Source organism: Benincasa hispida, chromosome 10 (genome assembly GCF_027475165.1).
Source record: "Benincasa hispida cultivar pf3 chromosome 10, pf3_genome.v1.1, whole genome shotgun sequence".
NCBI lineage: Eukaryota > Viridiplantae > Streptophyta > Magnoliopsida > Cucurbitales > Cucurbitaceae > Benincasa > Benincasa hispida.
In genome coordinates this window covers 40,627,373-40,649,840 of record NC_143487.1, presented here as the reverse complement: position 1 = coordinate 40,649,840, position 22,468 = coordinate 40,627,373, and the positions used below count along the sequence as shown (strand labels likewise).

At 34.1% G+C, this 22,468-nt stretch overlaps 1 protein-coding gene across 1 annotated transcript; it reads right to left on the bottom strand.

The window, feature by feature from the left end:
- Window positions 1–1,424: 1,424 nt before the first annotated feature.
- Window positions 1,425–7,499, bottom strand: LOC150033349 (pentatricopeptide repeat-containing protein At5g27270-like). Its single transcript, XM_090305780.1, has 8 exons — window positions 6,804–7,499; window positions 5,035–6,433; window positions 4,584–4,892; window positions 3,810–3,914; window positions 3,631–3,718; window positions 3,395–3,516; window positions 3,139–3,203; window positions 1,425–2,678 (listed from the first exon to the last, which is right to left on the bottom strand). The coding sequence occupies exons 1-8, from the start codon at window positions 7,347–7,349 to the stop codon at window positions 2,124–2,126; spliced, it is 3,189 nt and encodes a 1,062-aa protein (XP_090161906.1). The 5' UTR covers window positions 7,350–7,499; the 3' UTR covers window positions 1,425–2,123.
- Window positions 7,500–22,468: the final 14,969 nt, after the last annotated feature.

Below are 22,468 nucleotides of genomic sequence, written 5' to 3'. Positions count from 1 at the left end.
AATACATCGGTCAAGATAGTACTTAAATCTAATACTAATATTAAAGTTAAATTTTAGAGATTAAACAATATTTTGGGGTTTTTTTCTTTCCCCGAGATTGATATTAGAGTTGTAAAACAACCATTACATCTAAACGACATGAGTACAACTCAAATAACTATCGCCAATGTATTTACTAACTAAAAATCTATGAAGCACAGATACATACACAGATACGGGTACACGATACAGATACGATCGGATACGGCGATTCGTCAATTTCTAAAAAATTAAGATACAGATACGTTTAAGAATACGTCATTTTTGTATATATGTTTTAAATATATATATTTCTAAAAAATGAGGATATTGATATGTTGAAGATACATTTTTTTTTTATTTAAGAAAATATAGAATATAAATAAATTTAGCATACAAGTTAATAACAATAGCACAAAATAGAATACAAACACTGAAATACAATACAAAAAAAGTAACATCTAAGATGTTGAAGTATAATAGTTAATAAAATACAATAGAAAAGTTACTCATATTACAAAGAAGAAGAAGAAGATTAGAGGGAGAAATATGAAGATAAACGAATAACTTCTTATTGAATTGTTAAGACATCCAAATGGTTTATATTTTGGTGGACTTTGTAAGGACTCAAATGTGAATATGGAGATTATAGGATTCTAGTCTAGGGTTTGGTCCGTTATTTATTATTTTTTTGTTTTAGTTTTGAACTCGAGTAATGAGCTTTTGTAATAAGTTGCCTAATTTTAGATTGGGAAAGATTAGATGAGTTACTTGTCTTTTTTATTTAAAAAAAAAATACGCATAGAAATAGATACGTCAAATCGCATGTCAAATACGTATCTAGAAAGTATCTGAAAATATAGATATGTCAAATCGCGTGTCAGATACGTATCTGGGAAGTATCTGAAAGTATCGGTATCCGATATGTGTTTATACTGATTCTTTGCCTCTTGCCTCATATGAAGTATATGTACTTCATAGCTAAAAATAAAACCACAAATAAAAAGGTTTAAATTTTATTCTTTAATTTAGACCATATATTTAAAATAGGTTAAAAGATTTTCGTAGGATCTTTGTAATTAAGATTTTCGTAGGATCTTTGTAATTTCATTAAATTAACAATTTAATGTTAATTTAATCTTTAAACTTCACTTTGCAATAATTTGATCTAAATATTTTCAAATACACTTTTGCTTTAGCTGATAACAAATTAGTATTTAAACTTTATACCAATTTAGTCCCTATGCAAATATCACTAAGTTTTGAAGGGGTTTCCGACATATATGGATTAATAAAATGATTAGGACAAAATGTACCCGTTCATAAACTGCAAAGACCTAATCATAACATAACAAAAAAACTGGCACTTCTATTTGATTGTTGGAAGTTTGCTCATGGCTCGTAAATTTGAAACTTAACTGTATGAACTTTAATTTTGACAAGTTGTTCCATTAAAAATGAAGGGGTACAATGATAATTTGCAGAGCATTTCAAATTTGAATAACTTTAGTTTAGAAACAAACTTAAAAGATAGATGAAAAGATGATACAATTACAAACTAGATCAACTAGCAACATGAGGATTACACTCTAGTTGCTAATATATTTCCCATTTCCCCTTGACAGCTTCCAGTACAACGAATATTCTATTCACAAGTTCATCCAACTTCCTCAGAACAGTATCTAGATTGGCAAGAAGATGTCATCTTCATCAAATCAATGTCACTTTTCAGCCCTGATTGTCATATCGGTATAGCGTAAATAACCAAATAAGCAATCCAGGACAATAAAATTCCTCAATACCGTGTCATCTCAGCAAGATCGAAAAGAGAGATCAGAACAGCAGTTAAATCAGTTGATGTGATCTTTCGATCCCATTTATTGTCCTCAATTTCCTTACAGTAACCAGGGATGTTTCTGCAACCATTCCAAGACGTTTGATGAACACATTGGTCCAAGAGACATATATTATAGCTCCATGTATAATATTCACATATCCAGTACATTCTCTTGTATGTGCATCTTCTTAACTCCCTTTGCTTCTCAGTCAAATGACATTTCCGCAGGTAATGTTTCTGTGAATCGAATCACTGAATATGCTGAGGCTCAAGCAGACTCTACCTTCGATCCGACTTGAAGGTCTTTCAAGAAGGAAATACCCAAAGTTTTCATGGAATCCAAAATATTCAATGCTTCATCCTCCTTTCCTTCAATCTTGTAAAAATGCACAGCAGCACTCATTATAAACCTGTCTCCTGCATATTTGCATGTAGATTCAAAGAACTTGATGCCTTCTTTGACATATCCATAGTCCAGGTAACCTCTCATCAACGTCCGATTGCATGTAACATCGGGATATAGACCAGCTGTTTGAAGTTCATCATAGACTCTTTCTGCTTTCCTTATCATCCCTGCCTTTGCCAAAGCTGAGAGCAACAGGTCGTAATGTGCACAAGACGTGGGGATGCCTTTTTCCTGCATAGAGTTAATGATTTTCTCCGCTTCTGAATATTTGCAACTCTGTGTGTAAGCTCGAATAAGCGAGAAGTAGGTAAAAGAATCGGGTGAGAAACCGTCTTGCTCTATTGCTTTGAAAACCTTCTCTGTTTCTTCATGAAGTCCCGCATTAGCATATACATTGACCATAATATTGTAGCTGACCTGCATTTTTTAGTAAAAAGTCAGCACGATTTGTAGACCAATTCACATAAACATATTAAGATACCAAAGCAAAGATTAGTCTCTTGTCTCTCTCTCTCTTTCTCACATGTTACATCCATTAACTTAATAGAATGATGTCAAAGAAAAGTCTCTTAGAACATTGTTAGAAGTTCAAAGATATCAAAATCATTTTATCATCACAATTCCTCAATTAGAAAGTAAAACAAATAAATAACCAAGTTGCAATTCTAAAGTGCAGTAGAGCCATTCCAACACCTGACCCGACCCTACCCATGTACAACCCTTACTCTAGTTCTACCGACAGAGCGAAGGTTTCTATTATCTTTTAAATCACCGCTGCACCCAAAAGTTCAAATGGAAAGGCTAAGGTATATTTAATCAATAATACAGATGATCAACACCATACAGATCCAAGGGAAATTATGACTTATGAAAGTACCATCCCAGGTTTAATCCCTTCTTCCAGCATTTCTTTGAACAGCAAGCTTGCTTCATGCGTCTTACCTACAAATTGCAACAGTTAATTATTATTTCGCCAGAATTTCATTGCCTTTGTTAAAATATTTTACATTATTAACAGACTGCTTAGACATATTGGTGGAACACCAAAAAGGATCATGAGCCATAGTACAATTGAGTTCAATGCTATGTAAATGATTTACAGGGTTATTTGATTGAATCTAGAAGAATAATACCAGCCTTCCCGTAGCAGTTAATCAGGTTTGTATATGCCTTTTCATCGGGAGAGAGTCCTGAGCTGCGAGCTGCATTAAACATTTCCACAGCCTTATCGAGCTTCCGACCTCGTCCATAGACACTGAATCCACAGAAAGCCAAAATCAACATCAATATCTTTTCCTAACAGGTGTGGCAGCCTCAATAGCTGTTTAGCAATCAGTTTCAATGAATCTGGAGTCATTTCAACTCATACCTAATCATGGTGTTATATGTCTGAATTGATGGTACAACGCCAAGGGCAATCATATGCTCATATATTCTGGATGCAAAATGCAGTTTCCCTGCAAATTAGAACATGTTATAATCATGGTGAATGTTTTTCAAAAAGTATTCATCACTCATAATTAATTAATATGTTTGAACTGAACCAACCTGCCTCCAGCATTGCCTTGATAAATGTATTGAATGCCACCGTATCAAGCTCCAAGCCACAATTAAGACTCGCACGTATCACATTCTCTGCCACTCGATGTTTTCCTGGAAATAATCCAATACTACCTCAATAGTAGAAGCAAATGCGAATGCATAAGAAAGTCTAAAATGCTATCAGAGATAGACCATTGTGTTTAATTGGTTAGATTATCCGATAACTCTCACAAAATTTAAATTTAATGACCGCTTGAAGGGATGGGTTGGCTCGGGGAATCTATTCCACCAAGCCAGTCATCATTAAGCAGAGCACCCAGCTCTATCCTCTGATAGTTATAAGCTACAAAAATTTCTAAGATTTCCACAGGACACTTCGACTTGGTCATTGGATAATGTAACTTTTTCATTCCATCAATGAAAGGTTTTGTTAAAATATAATTATAAATAAATAAATAAGAACTCTATAGATATACTAGATACCATGTCAGCACAAAGTGTGCTCTTCAGAAACTTTGTTCTCAAATTAAGATAGCTTCTGTCTGAGTGGGGAAAGAAAGATGTGTCTAAAACTTCCCATGAAAACATTTAAAGCCAAAGCCTAAACTAGCACAGATTAATGTCTCCGTCGATTCCATAACCAGTCATTTGTTCTTTTTAGCCTTTAAGTTATTTAAGAAAATGGTTTGAGCTGCAACAGCAAAAGAAGACTAATCAAATAAGAGTAAAGAAAAGCAGAAAACGAGTAATGCTGGTCACTTATATGACTCCACAACATACCACCAACAGTCAAAGTATTCACTATTCTGCTGACAGCAACAGCACCAAGATCATATCCTTTTTCAATTAGTTCTTTGTATAGTGTGAATGCTTCTTCAGCTTTATCACATTTGATATAGGCATCAATCATGGAACCAAAAATCAATGTCGATGTGCAAGAATCTGCAACTGCTGCCAAAATTTCTGCTGCTTGATTTATTTTCTCCTCTTTCCCATACAAACTGATTAAGGAAGCTATAGTAGCATCATCTAGTCGGCAGTCAAGCTTGAGTAATTCTTTTGTAAGCATTCCTGCTTTTAATGAATCACCTGTAGAGTAAAGAAATTAATCGAGCTTGCCTTAAACTGAAAGCATACATATATAAATCCATAAAAAGATATTATCATACTTCAAAATATGTGTGTGTGAGTGCACACACCAATGTACAAAAGATACGAGTTATTTTCTTGCCTTCTCTAATCAAATTAGCTACGAGTTGACTCACAACGGTCACGCCACCTTTCCCAAGTATAAATTTCAGGATCTTACTCCTTTTACCAGCATCACCGTTTGCCAAATACAGCCGAAGTATCATATCGAGAGCCATATGATCAGGTTGGTCATAACTGACAATTGTGTTTTCATTTATCTCACCTCCATCAAGTTTAAACATAAATGAAAATGTCTCCATAAATTTATTATCAACAAATAATTCATCCTTCTTCATAAGTTCGATTAAAATCTCAGCATCTTTTGACAACCCCTCCTTGCAATAGACTCTCATAACCAATTTATAAAGTTCCTCATCAAAAACTACCCCATCCTTTCTTATATGGGCTATAAAATCTTTAGCCTTGTTCACTAAATCTAGTTTTAAATACAAATTCAGAATATAAATACAAGAACGAGCATCAGGAAGTCCAGTTTTGGATAAAGCTTGAAATGTGGATTCTGCAGACCTTATATCTTCTTTCATTACATAACATTGCAACGATACTATATAAGCAAATCTTGACAACCAAATGTTTCTAGATTTCATCAACTCAATTATGTCTAAAGCTTTCTCAAAGTTCCTTGAACTGAGATGGACTTGAGCCATTGCCAAATAGCTTTTCTCATCTGTAAGTAAACCTAACTGCTCCATTTCTTCAAATGTTTTATGGGCATCCTCATATAGACCCAATTTTCCATATATTCTAATAAGTAATCCATATATGACTTCATCAACCACAACTTTTTTGCTTTCCATCTCTGAAAACAGAGAAAGGGCCTTAGAAAAATCTCCATTCTTGTAAAACAATGTCAGAAGGGAAGAACAAGTATAGTTACTTGGAACAATATCCTTATCTCTCATGTCCTTGTAGAGTCTCAAAACTTCATCTGAGTTCCCTCTTTTAATGCTTAAACTAATAAGTAGGTTATAAGTCACCTCTTCAGGAACAAACCCACAGTTCTTCATCTCATTGAAAACTTTGAAAGCCTCCTCACTATGGCCTTCCTTAACAAGTGAGTTGATAACTACTGTATAGGTAAAATCATTGAATGTCACTCCTATCTCTACCATCTGCATCCATAATTCTTTGACCTTAGCATGGAGTCCCTTCTTCTGCAAAGAGGACAGCATAAAATTGAAAACAGCAATAGAATGTATGATTCCCCTGTCCTTAACAGCAGAATAGAAAGACAACATAGCCTTATGATGTCCCCATCTGGCATATGTACATAACATCGTTCCACAAGCAACTTCATCTGGTTCTAATCCAACTTCAAGCATCTCCAAGAAAGTTTCTTCAGCCAGCTTTATTTTTCCAACTTGCCCATATGTGCGCAAAACAATTGTGTAGACAATGACACTTGGGCGATAACTCAACTGTCCAAACAGAAGCCTACTATTATAACATAGTCAATTGAATGGTTCATATCAAAACTATCATATACAGTCATCATTCCAACAGGAAACTACAAGGGACACAGCAGGATTTGATTTTCATTAAATATCCAACAAAAAGCTATCAGTTCAGGTTGCCTGAAGATCAGTTTGTTCATCATCATGTATGAAATACAGTACAAGTAAAAAATAATCAAGTTTAATTACTCTTACGCAAGCTGAATCTAGGAAAAAAACAAGACGTTTCATAATATGAAAAACAAAACCCCACCAACAATATCCAGAAATTCTATGAAAACAGCAACATTCCAAACAAAACTCAATAGAAAAGATACAATTCCATAAAACCCACCTGCAATTTCATCCAATCAAACACATCTCTGACTTGCCTCCACCCCTTCTGTTCCTTAAGCACAATACACATCTCCCTGAAGGTCAATTTGCCAACAAAAGAAGCCATCTCCATCCTCATATCGTATTCTCCCTTGGTTTTCTGAGACAAACTCCGCACGTGCCTAATCGCCGCCACCACATGCTTTCCATAGAGGTGGCCATTTCTATCGTCCTCAAGGTACTGCACCATCTGCTCCGGAGTTCTCTTGATCCATTTGGGCGTTTGAGCTCTTGGGCCCTGATTTCGACGCAGTACACTGAGGTACTGAGCCTTGGCCTTGATGATTCGGCGGGCGTTGTCGTCGGAGAGCGGCTTTTTGGCGTTTTTGGACCTGGGTTTTGGTCTTGCGGGATTGCCATCGCTGAGAGACCAAGGATCGGGCGTTACCGATGAGCGGATGATGAAAATTTGGGCATTTTTGGACTTTAACGAGTAGCGGGTGCTGCGATTGGAAGGGGAAGGGAGGTGGATTGGACTGAGGAATGAAGTCTTGAGGGACTCCATAAGAAGATTTCTAAAGAAACTTACCGCGAAATTGGTTGCTCGGTCTCCGACATCTGTAGAGCCTTACTGGATAAGTGAGGACAGAAGAATTGGTTTAAAATTTTCTATTACGGTTTCTATTACGGTCATGATGTGGATCCAAATATCGATATTCGATCAAATTTCGATTTTGATAAATATTTTTAGAAAATTTATAAAAACAAACCATTTAAAAAAAATTAAATTAGTAAAAAAAACAAGTTAATATATCTATGGTTTATATTATATTTATATTAATGAAAAATTTTGTTATTTAATTATTATGTTTTATGAGTTTTTCTACAATATAATGAAAATATCGATTCATTCTTCATATCAATATCAAACCCATGGAAACGTAGAAATATCGATGGAAATATTGACATGTCGATAGAAATTTAATACTATAGATGTAACATTATTTTTTAGATGGTATGATATTATATTTATCTTCTTTTGAGGTTTTGGGTCGATTTATCGTTTAAGATGGCATGTGGTCCACAAAGTTTTGTGTTCAAATCCTTCTAATGTTATTTCTTCTCCAATTAATTGATTTCCACATGTTTAATCAATTGCATATTTAACAATTTTCTTAAATTACAAATTTAATGAGTTTGTATCTAAAATAAGTTGATGAGTTTGTGTATATTTGAATATTCTTTTGAAAAAATACTTATTTGTTGTTGGGATTGTCCTAGAACTCGCAGTTTGTAAATTTTATGTTAAACATTTTATTATCAATGAAATATTATTGAGTATATTATTCAATAAAGTTGTTGATTTTTCATTCTATTATGAAAATCCAATAAACATATCCATGACTATAATATGAATACTTTAACTTTATGTGGTGACATAAACAGGATCAAGTTAAAAAGTATATAGCCTAAATGGTCTATAAGTATAGGGATGAAATTGGGTATCTCATCCTGGTAACACTATTGGATGCTCCCATTTTGTATAGGTAATACAGATGACCGTGATCTACAGATCATGATGTAGAGACATATGAGTGGGGACATTCTATGCAACGAGTTTGCATATCGACTGGACCACGAAATAACCACTTTTCTTTATAACGACCATTTACTGTTAAAACTGACTATTTTATACTTAAGTAACCTAGGATAACTCGATCTTAATCCTAAACTAGCTATGAACTCTTGTTTATTCGGGATTATCCTTTGATCTGCATGGGTGAAAGTAGTCCAACAATACTACTCAATAAGTCTTTCATTTTGGGATAAGACCGGATGGATAGCTGGAAACATAGCCCTGCAAGATGGAATTCACTCCTACCCATTTTAGGATTAGCATAGGTTGTTCTCTTAAATGCTGATTCCAGGTTTTGAACAATCGAGGCCCCACCTTCTTGTGGTAGAGAAGGACATGATTCACAAGTAATATTATGAATCAAATTATTCATTGAGGATCAGTGAGAACTTAAGGAACAAGATGTATTTACAGGGATAAAATGATAACTTTGACCCAGCTATAATTACGAACAACATGTGAATGATTGACTTACTGATTATGATTTATATGGACAAAAATATATCTACGGTGAAGAGAGTGTAACTGTCGAGCTATAGTGGTGTGTCTTGGTAGTTAACGAATAGTAATTAATTCGATTAAAGAGTTTTAATGAATTAATTACAGATCGTTGGAGCTCATGATCTGTAGGTCAATTAGGTCCCTCTACTAGCTCATTAAATTGGAATAACAAATTAAGTATTGATGTGTGAAATTAGGGTGATGAATTCAAAAGGGTTTTCGATTGATTGTATATGATACAATTATAAACATTTAATTTAATTGAAATTAAACCAAATTGAAAAATCAATTAATATTTAAATTATGAATTAAATATAAAATTGATTTATTGGTGATATTGATATTTTATTAATTTAAGATTTAGATATTAAATTAATATTATTTTAATTAAAAATAAATTAAAATTAGTTTTATTTAAGTAATTATTTTGAATTAATTTTATAAAACTAAATTAAAAAAAATGAAAATGATTTTTGAAATCATTTTAAGTTAGTGGATTTTTCCAATTTTTTGAAGGGTCATGATCCTTGACAAAAATCACACCTACAATCAAGAAAATCATTCCAACACTTCAAGAACGAAAATTCTTTGAAAGTTAGGCTTAGATTGGTTTCTAGTAATGAGTTAGAGTTATGAGACGATGTTATCTTTGAGAGAGATTGAATCGAGCTAGAAAAAGCACCATTCGAATGTAAGAATTACCAAGAGGGTCATGGATAACTGTTATCCAGATTTTAATTTGTTAGTTTTCATTCTTTCCTATCGTCTTTATTTCAGCTAAATTCATTTATTTTATAATTATGGATTCTATTTTAATGATGTATTGATTTATTTCATTCATGATGAGCTGAACTTTTCCCAAGGATTTTGATGTAGTGGATGCACCAACGAATGAGCTAGCTTAATTAGCAAATTGAGTTTGTATTATCACCCATTTGACTTTGAGTTATTTTCTTTATTAAATCCATTGATTACTTGTTAATTTAAACAATTCTTTTGAGTTAACATAAAAGTTGAGTCTTAATGCAAAGAAGGTTAGTACAATATCATAGATTTTATAAGGAAATATGCGACTAAGAGCCTAAACATAGGACGCCATGTCATGTGACCTTAGAATAGGGATACTCAGTTGGTTGGTGTTGGTTTTGGGAGAAAACTGGCACTGAAAACCGAAAAAAAAAAGAGTGAAATTCGCCCGACCATCGGTTGGGTTGGTTAGTTGATATGGTCGATTTTTTTTTTTTTTTTAGAGGAGCCAAGGTGAATGAAAAGGAAAAATGAATTGAAAATGTGTTATTGTTAGGTTAATAAAATTAGTAATTTTTTTAATCTTAAATCAATCATTTTTTTATGAAAAATTTAAATAAATCATGTAATGGGTTTGAAAATTAGACAACATAAAAAATAATAATAAATCAATATTCAAATAGTAGGCTTGAGTTTGGATTGGTGGTAATGAGCTTGCTTTTATACTTATTTAAAAAAAAATTAAAAACAAATATATATGTCGGTCGGTCGGTTCTCAACTTTTTTTTCAGGAAAACCGAAAACCAACCAACCGACCCCTAGCCTCGACCGACCGACTTTAATTCGATTGGTTTTGGTCGGTTTGATGTACACTCCTGAACCTTAGAAATAAGGCACACTATATTTTAAAGGTTTGTATGTTTAATTATCTAAGTTCTAATTAATCATAGAAGTATATGTTTAATTTATCATACTTCTAAAGATACCTGGAAAATGTGGCATAAGGTAAAATGCACGTGGTGGCAATATGGTTGCGATCAATCTTCTACACAACTTAGGTGTTGAAACTTAATCGAATCCCATATTTTTCATTGAAGTCTATTTTATTTAGACATGTTTGCAAGTGATTCTAGAAATAATGGTTTTATCAAAATTAATTTATTAACAAGTGATTTATTTCAAAAGTGGTCAAAACCGAGCTTCAAGCTCCCAAAATTGACCACCAACTTTCCTACTCTTGACCCTAAAATGAAAATAAGGTATATATAAGTCTCGTCGAGAGCGCTGCGACGCTACTAATAACGTTGCAATTTTATGGACAATGCGAATTATCCGCAACACACACATTCACTGGGGACTTGCAACGATGTTGCAATACCACATGGCAACATCATAGCCCTGTTATATTTTTATTACTTCTGCCTTAAGTGTCGTGATGTTAGGCCCTTTAGGTATTTTTTCGTCCTTTTTCATCCTTTGAAGCCTTGAAGGTGCTGTTAAACTTCTAATAGTTTCAAATTAACCCTGAACCATCCATAATGCTATCATCTAGAATTTGCTTCTACATTCAAAGTATTGCAGTGCTACGGCGAAGCATCGCGATGCTACACCACAAAATAATTAGAATATTTTGTTTTTTGTCTAGATTTCACTGTTTCAGGTTCCAATTCTCAACAACTCTTTTGCCAATGAACAACACAGACTTATAGTCTCGATTACTAAATTAAATGTCCAAAACAACGGGCCCTTACATTGAATTTATCAACATAAATACAGTAATCTATATGCCAAAATTTCGAAAAATCTATTATGCAAACCTTAACATTCATACATTAAATGCACAAATGCAACCCATCATTCTTTTCTCTAAAATTCCAAACCTATTAAAAACAAAAATTTGGCCCTTATGCTAATTGAAGGAATCGAATTCCTTACGGAAGTGTGTGATCAATTTTGCCCCAATTATGTTATAGAAAAATTATACAGAACAAAGATAAATCACAAGATTAAGCATGCTTTTAAAAGATTATTGGGAAAAGAATAATTACCTTTGATGAATAGTCTTCAATATCTTCTCCCAATTTGGTTGATTTTCCAAAAGCACATACAAACTCATCACGAACAAGACACTACCGAGTAGGTCTTCACTGCTATCATTTTGGACAAAGATGGTTTGTGCAAACCAGTTGAAAGAAGAAGAAAAAGGGCATAGAGTTTTTCTTGAGAGAGTGAGTGAGAATGTTTTTTTTTCCGATTATAAAAACTTGGAAAGACATGTGAGATCATATCCCAGATAATGTGAGGGGAGTTAGTAACTCCCCTCTCCACTCACCACTCCCTTGCATGCAGGGGAGTTATTTAACTAATTTAATTTAATTAATTAATAATTAATATAAATCTAATTTAATTAATTAAATCTAATTCAATTAATTATATATTTAATTTAATTTAAGGATAATTGCAATTGGTAGTATTTTTAGAAATAATAACCAAATGTATAACATCATTTAAAAAAAATTACAAATATAGTCAAGTCTATCAATATAGACCTCCAAGTCTATCAGCGATAGACTTCTATCATTGATAGACTAGATTATTTAAATTTGGTCATATTTGTAATTTTTTTTACATTATATTATATCTGCTAATACTTTGAGTCTAATGTCTATATTTGCAAATGTCCCTTAATTTAAATATGAAACATATTATAATATACATTATAGTTTTAATATGAATCTTATTCTCATTCATTTTAACTTATAGGTTTAACATGAATCATATCATAATATACATTATAGTTTTATATATTTAATTTAATATTTGAATTTTATTCAAATATTATTACTCTCATATTATAAATTGAAATTTTGAATCTAATTCAAAATCAACTTTATATTATAATGCATCTCATATATTATATCAATTCTCTTAAGTAATTTGAATATTTCAAATTCTTTCAATGCTAAATATCTTTGTTTAACCCGTTGTGAGGTAATAGAGAGGCCCAACAGACCTACAGTTATAAGCTCAAATGGTACGAGATTAATTAATTCAACTCTTTAATTAAATTAATAAATATTCATTAACTATGAGCACTCAACTAAAGACCTATAGTTGCACTCCTATCAAATGTAGACTATTTCTTTGTCTATTGATTTTACCATTTTATGCAAGTCAATTCTTTACAAATGATTCATTATTACAGCTGGATTAAATTACTATTTTACCCTTGCATTTACCTTTTACTTCTTAAGTTTCATTGTTCCTCTAATGAACAATTTGTTTATGGTCCTACCATTAACCAAGTCCCTCTTGGGCCAGTGAGAAGGTGAGACCTCATTGCTCAATCCCGGAGTCAGAACCTAAGAGAACAACCTTTCTACTTACCTTCAAGTTGGAAAGGAGTGAATTTCATCTTGTGTAGCTATGTTTCTAGCTCCCCACTCAGTATCGTCCCTAAAGTGACAGGTATGTTGAGTCGATAGTTAAGGTCATTCTCACCCATACAAATCAAAGAACGATCCTCATGAGCAGGAGTTCATAGCTCACTCAAGATTGAGATTAAGTTACATGGTTATTGTTTGAAATATTAATCTCTTCAATTAACAGTGTTACAAAGAGAGATTATATATTCCATGGTTCGATCTTAGTTAGACTCACCGTGTAGGATGTCTCCATTTACATGTCATCACATAAAAGATTTGGATCAACTCATTTATAATACTTACAACATTTATAACATTTACTGAAGGAACTCGTTTTACAGAGAACCTATAAGCGGAAGCGGATTGTCCAAATCTCATTTCGGTTGAAACAAACATTTATAGTAAACAATATAGATTATGAATCAAAACAGAAGTTACAACATGTTTTTTTAATAAGAAATAGAGTTTAGAGATTATACCTTTGAAGAACTCTTCTTCAAGTTAATCACTCGAACCAACTTGAACACTTCAGACAAGAATAAACACTCCAAAGAGCAGCAAGAACTCGAACCAAAGAAAGAGGCACTACCGCTTAATTACCTTGGTATTCTCGGGTGAGAACCTAGGAGTGGTGGGCTCTGGCTATTTTGGTTAGCAGGGAGTTTTTGGTTTGGAGGAAAAAGACGATTGAAGAAGAAATCACACTATTGCATAGAGTTATCTCAATCGTGTAGGGAACTGAGTCTATCGCATAGGCTCTCCAAGTTGATCATGTAGTCTTTCAATCGTGTAATGCATAGATTAATGGAAAAAATAAAATCATATTTTATTTATTCCAAAAGCCACAAATCCAATTGACTTCCTACTAAGGTGGTTAGAGAGAAAAATGGTTTAATGATCAAATAATTAATAATTATAAATAAAATATGATAACCAACATATCATATTATATTTATAACTTATAGTTTTAATATTGCATCATTTACAATATACAAATCATAGTTTTTTTCTCTATTTTATGGCACTTAATATAAATCATATTTATATTAAATTTAACAACTGGAATATCATTCATAGCAAATATATTTGAATCATATTCAAATATTTGTTCCTCCAATCAAACTATAATGTATCAAATATATTAGGTCAATTATATCATATATAATTAAATTCCATCGTATTAATTTGAACATTTCAAATTAACTCAAAAACTGATTCTCAACTAAATTCTTTTGAGATACCAAGGGGACCTTATGGACCTATAGTTTGAAGCTCCAACCGTACGTGAATAAATAATTTAACTCTTTAAGTACTTTATCCACAATCCGTTGACTGTCGGGCACTCTACTAAAGACCGACAACTGCATTCTTTGCACTACAGATATATTTCTGTGTCCATTGGATATAATCAATCAACAGTACGATGACCCTTCACAAATTGCTCATAAGTACAGCTAGGCCAATTTATCGTTTTGTCCCTATAGTTACATCTAGCTCCTTAAGTGCCACTGATCTCTCTGATGAACAATAGATCATAGTCTCACTATGACTAGACATCTCTCGAGCCAGGAGAGGGTGTGATGCCACATTGTTCAAGACCCAGAATCAGCCCTTAAGGGGTTAATTTATCCACTTACACTTGTTTTGGGAAGAAGTGAATTCCATCTTGTATAGCTGAGTTCTCAGCTCCTCAATCAGATGAAACCCCAAAATAGTAGGCTTATTGAGTCGGCGATCTGGCCACTTTCACCCATACAAATCAAAAGACCGCCTTCATAGGCAGGAGTTCACAACTCGCTCAAGATTAAGGTCATGTTACCTATGGTCATCTTAGTGAAATGAAAGTCTCTATTATGAACGACGTTATATAACGAGACTAAACATTTCTTGGTTCGGTCTTATACAAATTCCTTTGTATAGAATATCCCCATTCATATGTCTAATACATGAATGATCAGGATCAGATCATTTGTAGTACTTTACAACATTTGTAACACCTACAAAGTGGGTCATACTCGTAGTGTCACTAGGATAAAGTACCCAGCTTTATCCATATACTATAGACCATTTAGGTTATCACTTAAACATGATCCATCTGTATGTCTCCATATACATGTTTAAGTTACAACGATAACCTTAGATGTTAGTTTATTTGTTTATGGTTAATGCAACTAAAATATCATATATTTTATAGAGAGAGTGAATAAAATATCAAATATTATTAATCATAGAAATGTTTATTCATACAAGGTTTACAAACTATAGGACCCTACGAGATTTAGGACATCAACCCCAACATTTACAAAATGGGTTTTATCACATTAACGACCCACTTTGTAAATGTTACAAATGATGTAAGTTCTACAATTGATTTGATCCAAATCATTCATGTGGTGACATGTAAGTGAGTGTATCCTATACAGTGAGTCTGTATAAGATCGGGCCATGAAATATTATTTCTCTTTGTAACATCGTTAATTGAAGAGATTAATATTTTAAACGATAAACATGTAACTCGATCTCAATGCTGAGTGAATTATGAACTCTTGCTCATGAAGGTTGTTCTTTGATTTGTATATGTGAGAGTGACCTTAGCTGTCGACTCAATATTCCTATCATTTTGGAAACGATATCGAGTAAGGAGTTGAGAATATAGCTTCACAAGATAGAATTTACTCATTTTCGACTTTAGGATAAGTAGATAGGTTGTTCCCTTAAGTGCTGGCTCTGAGACTTAAACAATGAAACATCACCCTCTCACTTTCCTAAGAGGGACTTTGTTTGTGTCGGACCATAAACATAATTGTTCATTAGAGGATTAGTTGTTAGGCCTTGATCTCTTTTCCCTCCACTTAAGCCTTAGAGTCATTAAACAATCATTTGAGCTAGGAATGCTTAGTTGGATGCATACTTGGATTTTGGAAGGCTAGATATTGTCTTAGTGTTGGTAGGAAAAAGTTGGAATGCGAGGTTGGAAGCATAGTATAATGGAGGTTAGAAATTTGGTTAAGTGTTGAAAGGAGAAAATTGAACGCATGACCCCTCGTGACTTGAGAATTTGACTAAGTATTAGTAGGAGAAGAGTAGGACTTAATTTTTGTGGGAAGCATGGACAAGTTCAACTCATCATCCTAATATTGGAAACATAACTCTGCACATACTTGAGCTAAGGAAGGACACATTGGACACATACTTTAGATATAGGAGAATTTGGGCGCATACTTTGGAAATGTGGCACTAGATATCAACATTAAATAAGAGAAAGGATGGTCATCTTGGATGCATGGCCTCAAAAAGTTAACCTTAGTACATCTTGTACACATAAAAAACTACATTGGATGCATAGGTATGTTTTGCTTAGATGCATGCTTAAAAATGAGGAGGATGAGTGTGCTTGGATACTTGGGGAAAATGGACAAGGGAGAAAGCATGCGACAAAAACCAAGAAAGGAGGAAGAGTGGAGGTTGGGTGCATGGTAGGTGGACCATGTGTCCAAAGTAAGATAGGAAGGATGCGTTGGAAGTGAGGTTACTTAGGGAGGAAGACCATGAAGGAACTCTGATTACAGAGGACCTTTGAGTGTCCAAATCCCATTGTGAATGAACTCATACATTTACAGTCATACAGAATAGATTATGCACAAATTGTAAATTATAGCATGTTTTTTAAATAAAAATAAAGGTTGAGAGATTATACCTTTGAAGAACCATTCTTCAAATAAATCCCTCGATCGTTCACGAATGCATCGAACAACACGATCTCTCTCGAACAGTCAGCAAGCAGTAACTCGATCCTCGAACTAACGGACACTACCACTAGGTTACCTCGGTATTCTCGGTGTGAGAATCTAGGAGTGGTGAGCTCGGACTAATTTTGGTTAAAGGGAAGTTTAGTGTGGAAGAGAAAGACGATCGAGATGAGAAGAACACTGTTGTGTAGACGATAAAGTCTATCGCATAAACTATACTACCTGATCGTTTAGTAAGGCAAGTCTATCATATAGGCTTCCAACAATCGTGTAGTTAATAAATTGTGTACCCAATAGTATAACTAATGTCTTGTATGGAATAATTAGAAAACCATTTTCTTTTATCCCACTATTTTCATAAAACCAAATAACTACCCACTAAGGGTGGTTATAAAGAAAAAGAAGTTAATTATCAAATAATTAATAAATGTAAATAAATATGATAACTAACTTATCATATTATTTTCATAACCTATAGTTTTAATATTTCATCATATACAATATATAAACCATAATTCTTTTTCTCTATTTTATGGCATTTAATATAAATCATATTTATATTAAATTTAATAACTATGAATCTCATTCATAGAAAATATATTTGAATCATATTCAAATATTTGTTCCTCCAATTAAACAATAATGTATCAAATACATTATATCAATTATATCATATATAATTGAATTAATTGAATTATATCATATATAATCAAATTCCCTCTTATTAATTTAAACATTTCAAATTCGCCCAAAAGCTAATTCTCAACTTAAATTCATTGAGCTACCAAGGGGACCTTATGTACCTGTAGCTTAAAGCTCTAACGGTACATGAATAACTGACTAAACTCCTTAATCACATTATCCACCATCCGTTAATTGTCAGGCACTCCACTAAAGATCGACAGTTGCACTTTTTGCACTACAGATATATTTCTGTGTCCATTGAATATAACCAATCAACAGCACGATGACCCTTCACAAATGGCTCATAAGTACAGTTGGGCAATTGACCGTTCTGCCCCTATAGGTACATCTAACTCCTTAAGCACCACTGATCCCTTTAATGAACAATAGATCATAGTCCCACTATGACTAAACCCCTCTTAGGCCAAAAGAAGGTGTGGCGCCACATAGTTCAAGACCTAAAATCAGCCTTTAAGGGAGCAATTTATCTACTTACCACTGCTTCGGGGAATGAGTGAAATCCATGTTGTGTAGCTGAGTTCCCAACTCCCTAATAAGACGAATCCCCAAAAATGTTAGGCTTGTTGAGTCGGAGATCTGACCACTCTCACCCATGCAAATCAAAGGATCGCCCTCATAGGCAAGAGCTCACAACTCACTCAAGATTAAGGTCATGTTACCTATGGGCATCCTAGTGAAATGAAAGTCTCAATTATGAACGCTGTTATATAATGAGACTAAGCATTTCGTGGTCTGGTCTTATACAACTCCTTTGTATAGAATATCCCCGCTCGCATGTCTAATACATGAATGATCAGGATCAGATCATTTGTAGCACTTTACAATATCTGTAACACCTACAAAATGGGCCATACTCATAGTGTCACTAGGATAAGATATTCAGCCTTATCCATATACTACAAACCATTTAGGTTATCACTTAAACACGATCCACTTGTATGTCTTCACATACATGTTTAAGTTACAATGACAACCATGGATCTTAGTTTATTGCTTTGTGGTTAATGCAAGTAAAATATCAAATATTTCATAGACAATGTGAATAAAATATCATATATTTTAAATCACAAAATGTTTGTTCATACAAGTGTTTACAAACTACAGGACCTTACAAGATTTAGGGCATCGACCTCAATAGACCAAATTGACAGTTAGGAAGTGTAGGTGGCTAAATTAGAAGGAATTTTAACTAAGTCTAAGTTGGAGGTGGTGGCATATTAAATAAGGAAACCTGGGATATGCATGCTGAAGACACATAGGCATGCAAGCAAGGAGGAGCTAGCGTAAGAAGGAGCTAGCTCAAGAAGGATGATACAGGGCTAGTATAAATAGAGGGAAGGGGAACTTCCAATTCACTCAAGCAAAATTAGTTTTTCTTGAACCAAACTTAAGATATTTGAGTGTAGAAAGTGTCCCTAGGCTGCCATAAGGATTGGAAGACAAGAAGATTGAAAAATTTTGATTTTAGGTTAAGAAGGTTAGGTTGGACGGAAAGGAAGCCTAACACACTGCTTACGCACACACCGCCCATCGTTTAGGCGCAAGGCTGCTCACCGCACATGCTGCTCGTGTACGCATCCCCCAAACCCTGTGCGCCCGCACTTGATGCATCACACGTACAAGAGGGCGCTCATTAGTGCTCGTTCGTGCACCACCTAGACCCCATGCGCTCTCGCTCGATGCCACACGCGCACATGGAGGTGTCCATCTCTATACGCCTATGTGTCCTACGTGCTGCCCAGCTCGACACTACCTTACGTTTGGGCGCACTAGCAGTCTTAGCAGTGCATGCCTATGCATGAGCCCATCTGCCTATCGTGTTCTACGTCCTTAGTTTGTCCTAATTGCATGCTCGACCCACCAAATGCTACCCATTGAGTGTCAAACACATAGTTTTGCATAATTTGGATAAGTGAAGTTTAGGGGCAGAAAGATAATTTAAGGATATTCTAGCCCTAGATAAAATAAATTTTGATTCTAATCTAATTTCTGAAATAATTTAGGATCGATTGAAGGTTGGAGAATGATAGAGCCCAAAACTTACGTCGTTTATAAGCTTCAAACTTGACCAAAAGGAAATTTGTAAATATCGAACTACTCCTATCACTACAAAGATGTAGCAACAGTGGTAAGTCTGAGTCAATCCACAGGAAAGTGCGATTTGTTAGGTTAAGTTAATTATATAAATAGAGTGATAAATGAGGGGTTTTGTGTGGAAGAGATATATGCGTGAAATTAAAATAAAAAAGGTAAATGTAATCTAGAATAGGAGTCTATCTAATTTCTAGAGCAAGAGAGAGTTTCCTATGCAATTTCTTTCATTGGGCATCAATTAATTACATTGAATCTGTCAACCCCTCAATCTACTAGATAATCTAATAGCCAAATGGCCAAACTCGATATTCAACCAAATTAGCCGTAATTCAATTTACAACTCTTCCTTCTTAGCGACATACAAGTTAAAATTGAAATGCATTACGAAAGGGTTCAATTGTTGAGACATACCACAAGCTGAAAAAACCATATCTTATCATGATTTATTTGGAAAGGAATATATTAGGGCATACATGCATTTGGTCAGGAAAAGTCTAGACTTTATACATGCGATCCTAATATGCACAACTAAATCAATCAATATATGCATAGGCTATATGATTTTGTTGGGATTGGTGTCTTAATTCTCCCGGAGTCTCGTAGTTTGTAATCTATACACATTGTTATGAATAAAATAAGAGTTATTTTATTTGGGATTTACTCATATCCAATAAACAAAGCTCCATGGTTATTGTATATAAACTTAAGCATATATATGAGATATACAAGTGGATCATGCCTTAAGTGATAACTTAAATAGGTCTGTAGTATAAAGATTAAGGAGGGATACCTGATCCTGGTGACACTATAGATACGACCCACTTTGTAGAGGTTTGCAAGTGTTGTGAACTACTACAGATGGTAAATCCTAACCATTCATGTGGAGATATGCAAGCAGGGGTGTCTTATACAAAGAGTTTGTATAAGACCGGACCACGAGATGACTAGTCTTTGTATTTAACGCCATTGATACTTGTGACTTACATTTCACCTAAATGACCATAGGTGACAAGACCTCAATCCTGAGTGTTTTGAGAACTCCTGCCTTTGAGAGCGATCCTTTGATTAGTATGGGTGAGAGTGGCCAGATTGCCACTCAACACGCCTACCTTTTTGAGGATTTGTCTGATTTGAGAGTTAGGAACTCAGTTACACAAGATGAAATTCACTCCTTCCCCGAAGTAGGGGCAAGTAGATAGATTGCTCCCTTAGGGGTTGATTCCGGGTCTTGAACATAGTGGCCACAGCTTCTCTTTGGAAGAGAGGACTCAGTCATAGTAGGACTATGACTTATGTTCATTAGAGGGATCAGTGGTACTTAAGGAGTTAGATGTAACTACAGGGGCATAACACGGTTATCGCATTGTTGATTGATTGATATGGACTCATAATATATCTGTGGTAAGAAGAGTTCAGCTATTGGTCTTTAATGGAGTGCTTAGCAGTTAACGGATGGTGGATCCCATAACTAAAGAATTTAGTCAGTTATTCACGTATTGTTGGAGCTTCAAGCTACAGATCCATAAGGTCCCCTTGGTAGCTCAATGAATTCAAGTTGAGAATCAGTTCTTGGTGTTGATTTGAAATGTTCAAATTGACAAGAGGAAGTTCGATTATATATGATATGATCGGTGGGATGTATGAGATACATCAAGCGGCGGATTAATGTAAATGAGATTTACATTAAGTACCATGAAATAGAAAAAGAACTATGGTTTATATGTTTCATGAGATGAAATATTAAAACTATAGGTTATAAATATAATATGGTAAGTTGGTTATCATATATATTTATAATAATAATAATTATTGGATAATTATCTCTTTTTCTCTAATAACCAATTAAGTAGGAGGTTATTGGTGGTTTCATGGTAACCGTGAGATAAAAGAAAAAATATTTTCCTAAATTTAGTAGTTGATATGAGAATTTCTATTATCGGAAAAAGACTCATGGTTTTACTGTCAAGTGAATAGGATTCACTAAATGATAGCTGAAGAGAGACCAACTGGCCATTAGCTATACGATCGAGGAGCTTTTACTATATGATCGCAAAGATTTTTCTAAACGATTGGGCATAATCTATATGATAGACATTTGTCATTTCCCACTTGCTCAATTATTTATACGATTGTTATTCCTCCGGTCTCTACTCTAACCAAGTCCATACAGAGCCCACACTTATGGATTCTCACATCAAGAATACCAAGGTAACCATTATAGTGGTGTCTTACTCAACTTCACTAAGTCGAGGCTTTGGAGGTCGTTCGTTGAGTTTATGGTGTTTGTGTGGTGGTTGCTGATTGATCGTGCTGTGTTGCGGTTGCTGTGTTCGAGCGTTCGTGTGTTTCAGTCTTGGAGATTGAACGAGTGTTCGTGATCGAGGGTGTTTGAAGATGAGTCTTCAAAGGTATGTTTATTCTTTCCCTTGATCTTTGTGAAGCATGTTGTAATTTCGTTTTGTGCATGACCGGTTAGTTTTCGTTTCTTGATTCTAATTATACATGTTCAAATATGAATGGAATTTAGAACGATCATTCCGCTGCTCATGGAAATCCTCATGTCCAATTTCCTTCAATTTGTATCAGAACCAGGTTGTTCTGATATTCCAAATTACAATTCTGTTTTGAACTTCTTTTAAGTTGTGGTGGATTTTCTGCATTGCATTTAATTGTTAAATGCGTTTGTGGTTAGTGTTGATGAATGTTTATGGGTTAATTATCTTTCTTTTAAATTACAAAGTGTTAATTTGTAAGGTCCCTTGTATTTTTGGGCATAATTAACAAGCAATCGAGTATGTAATTCAAAGTGTTTGAGTTTTTCGAGTCA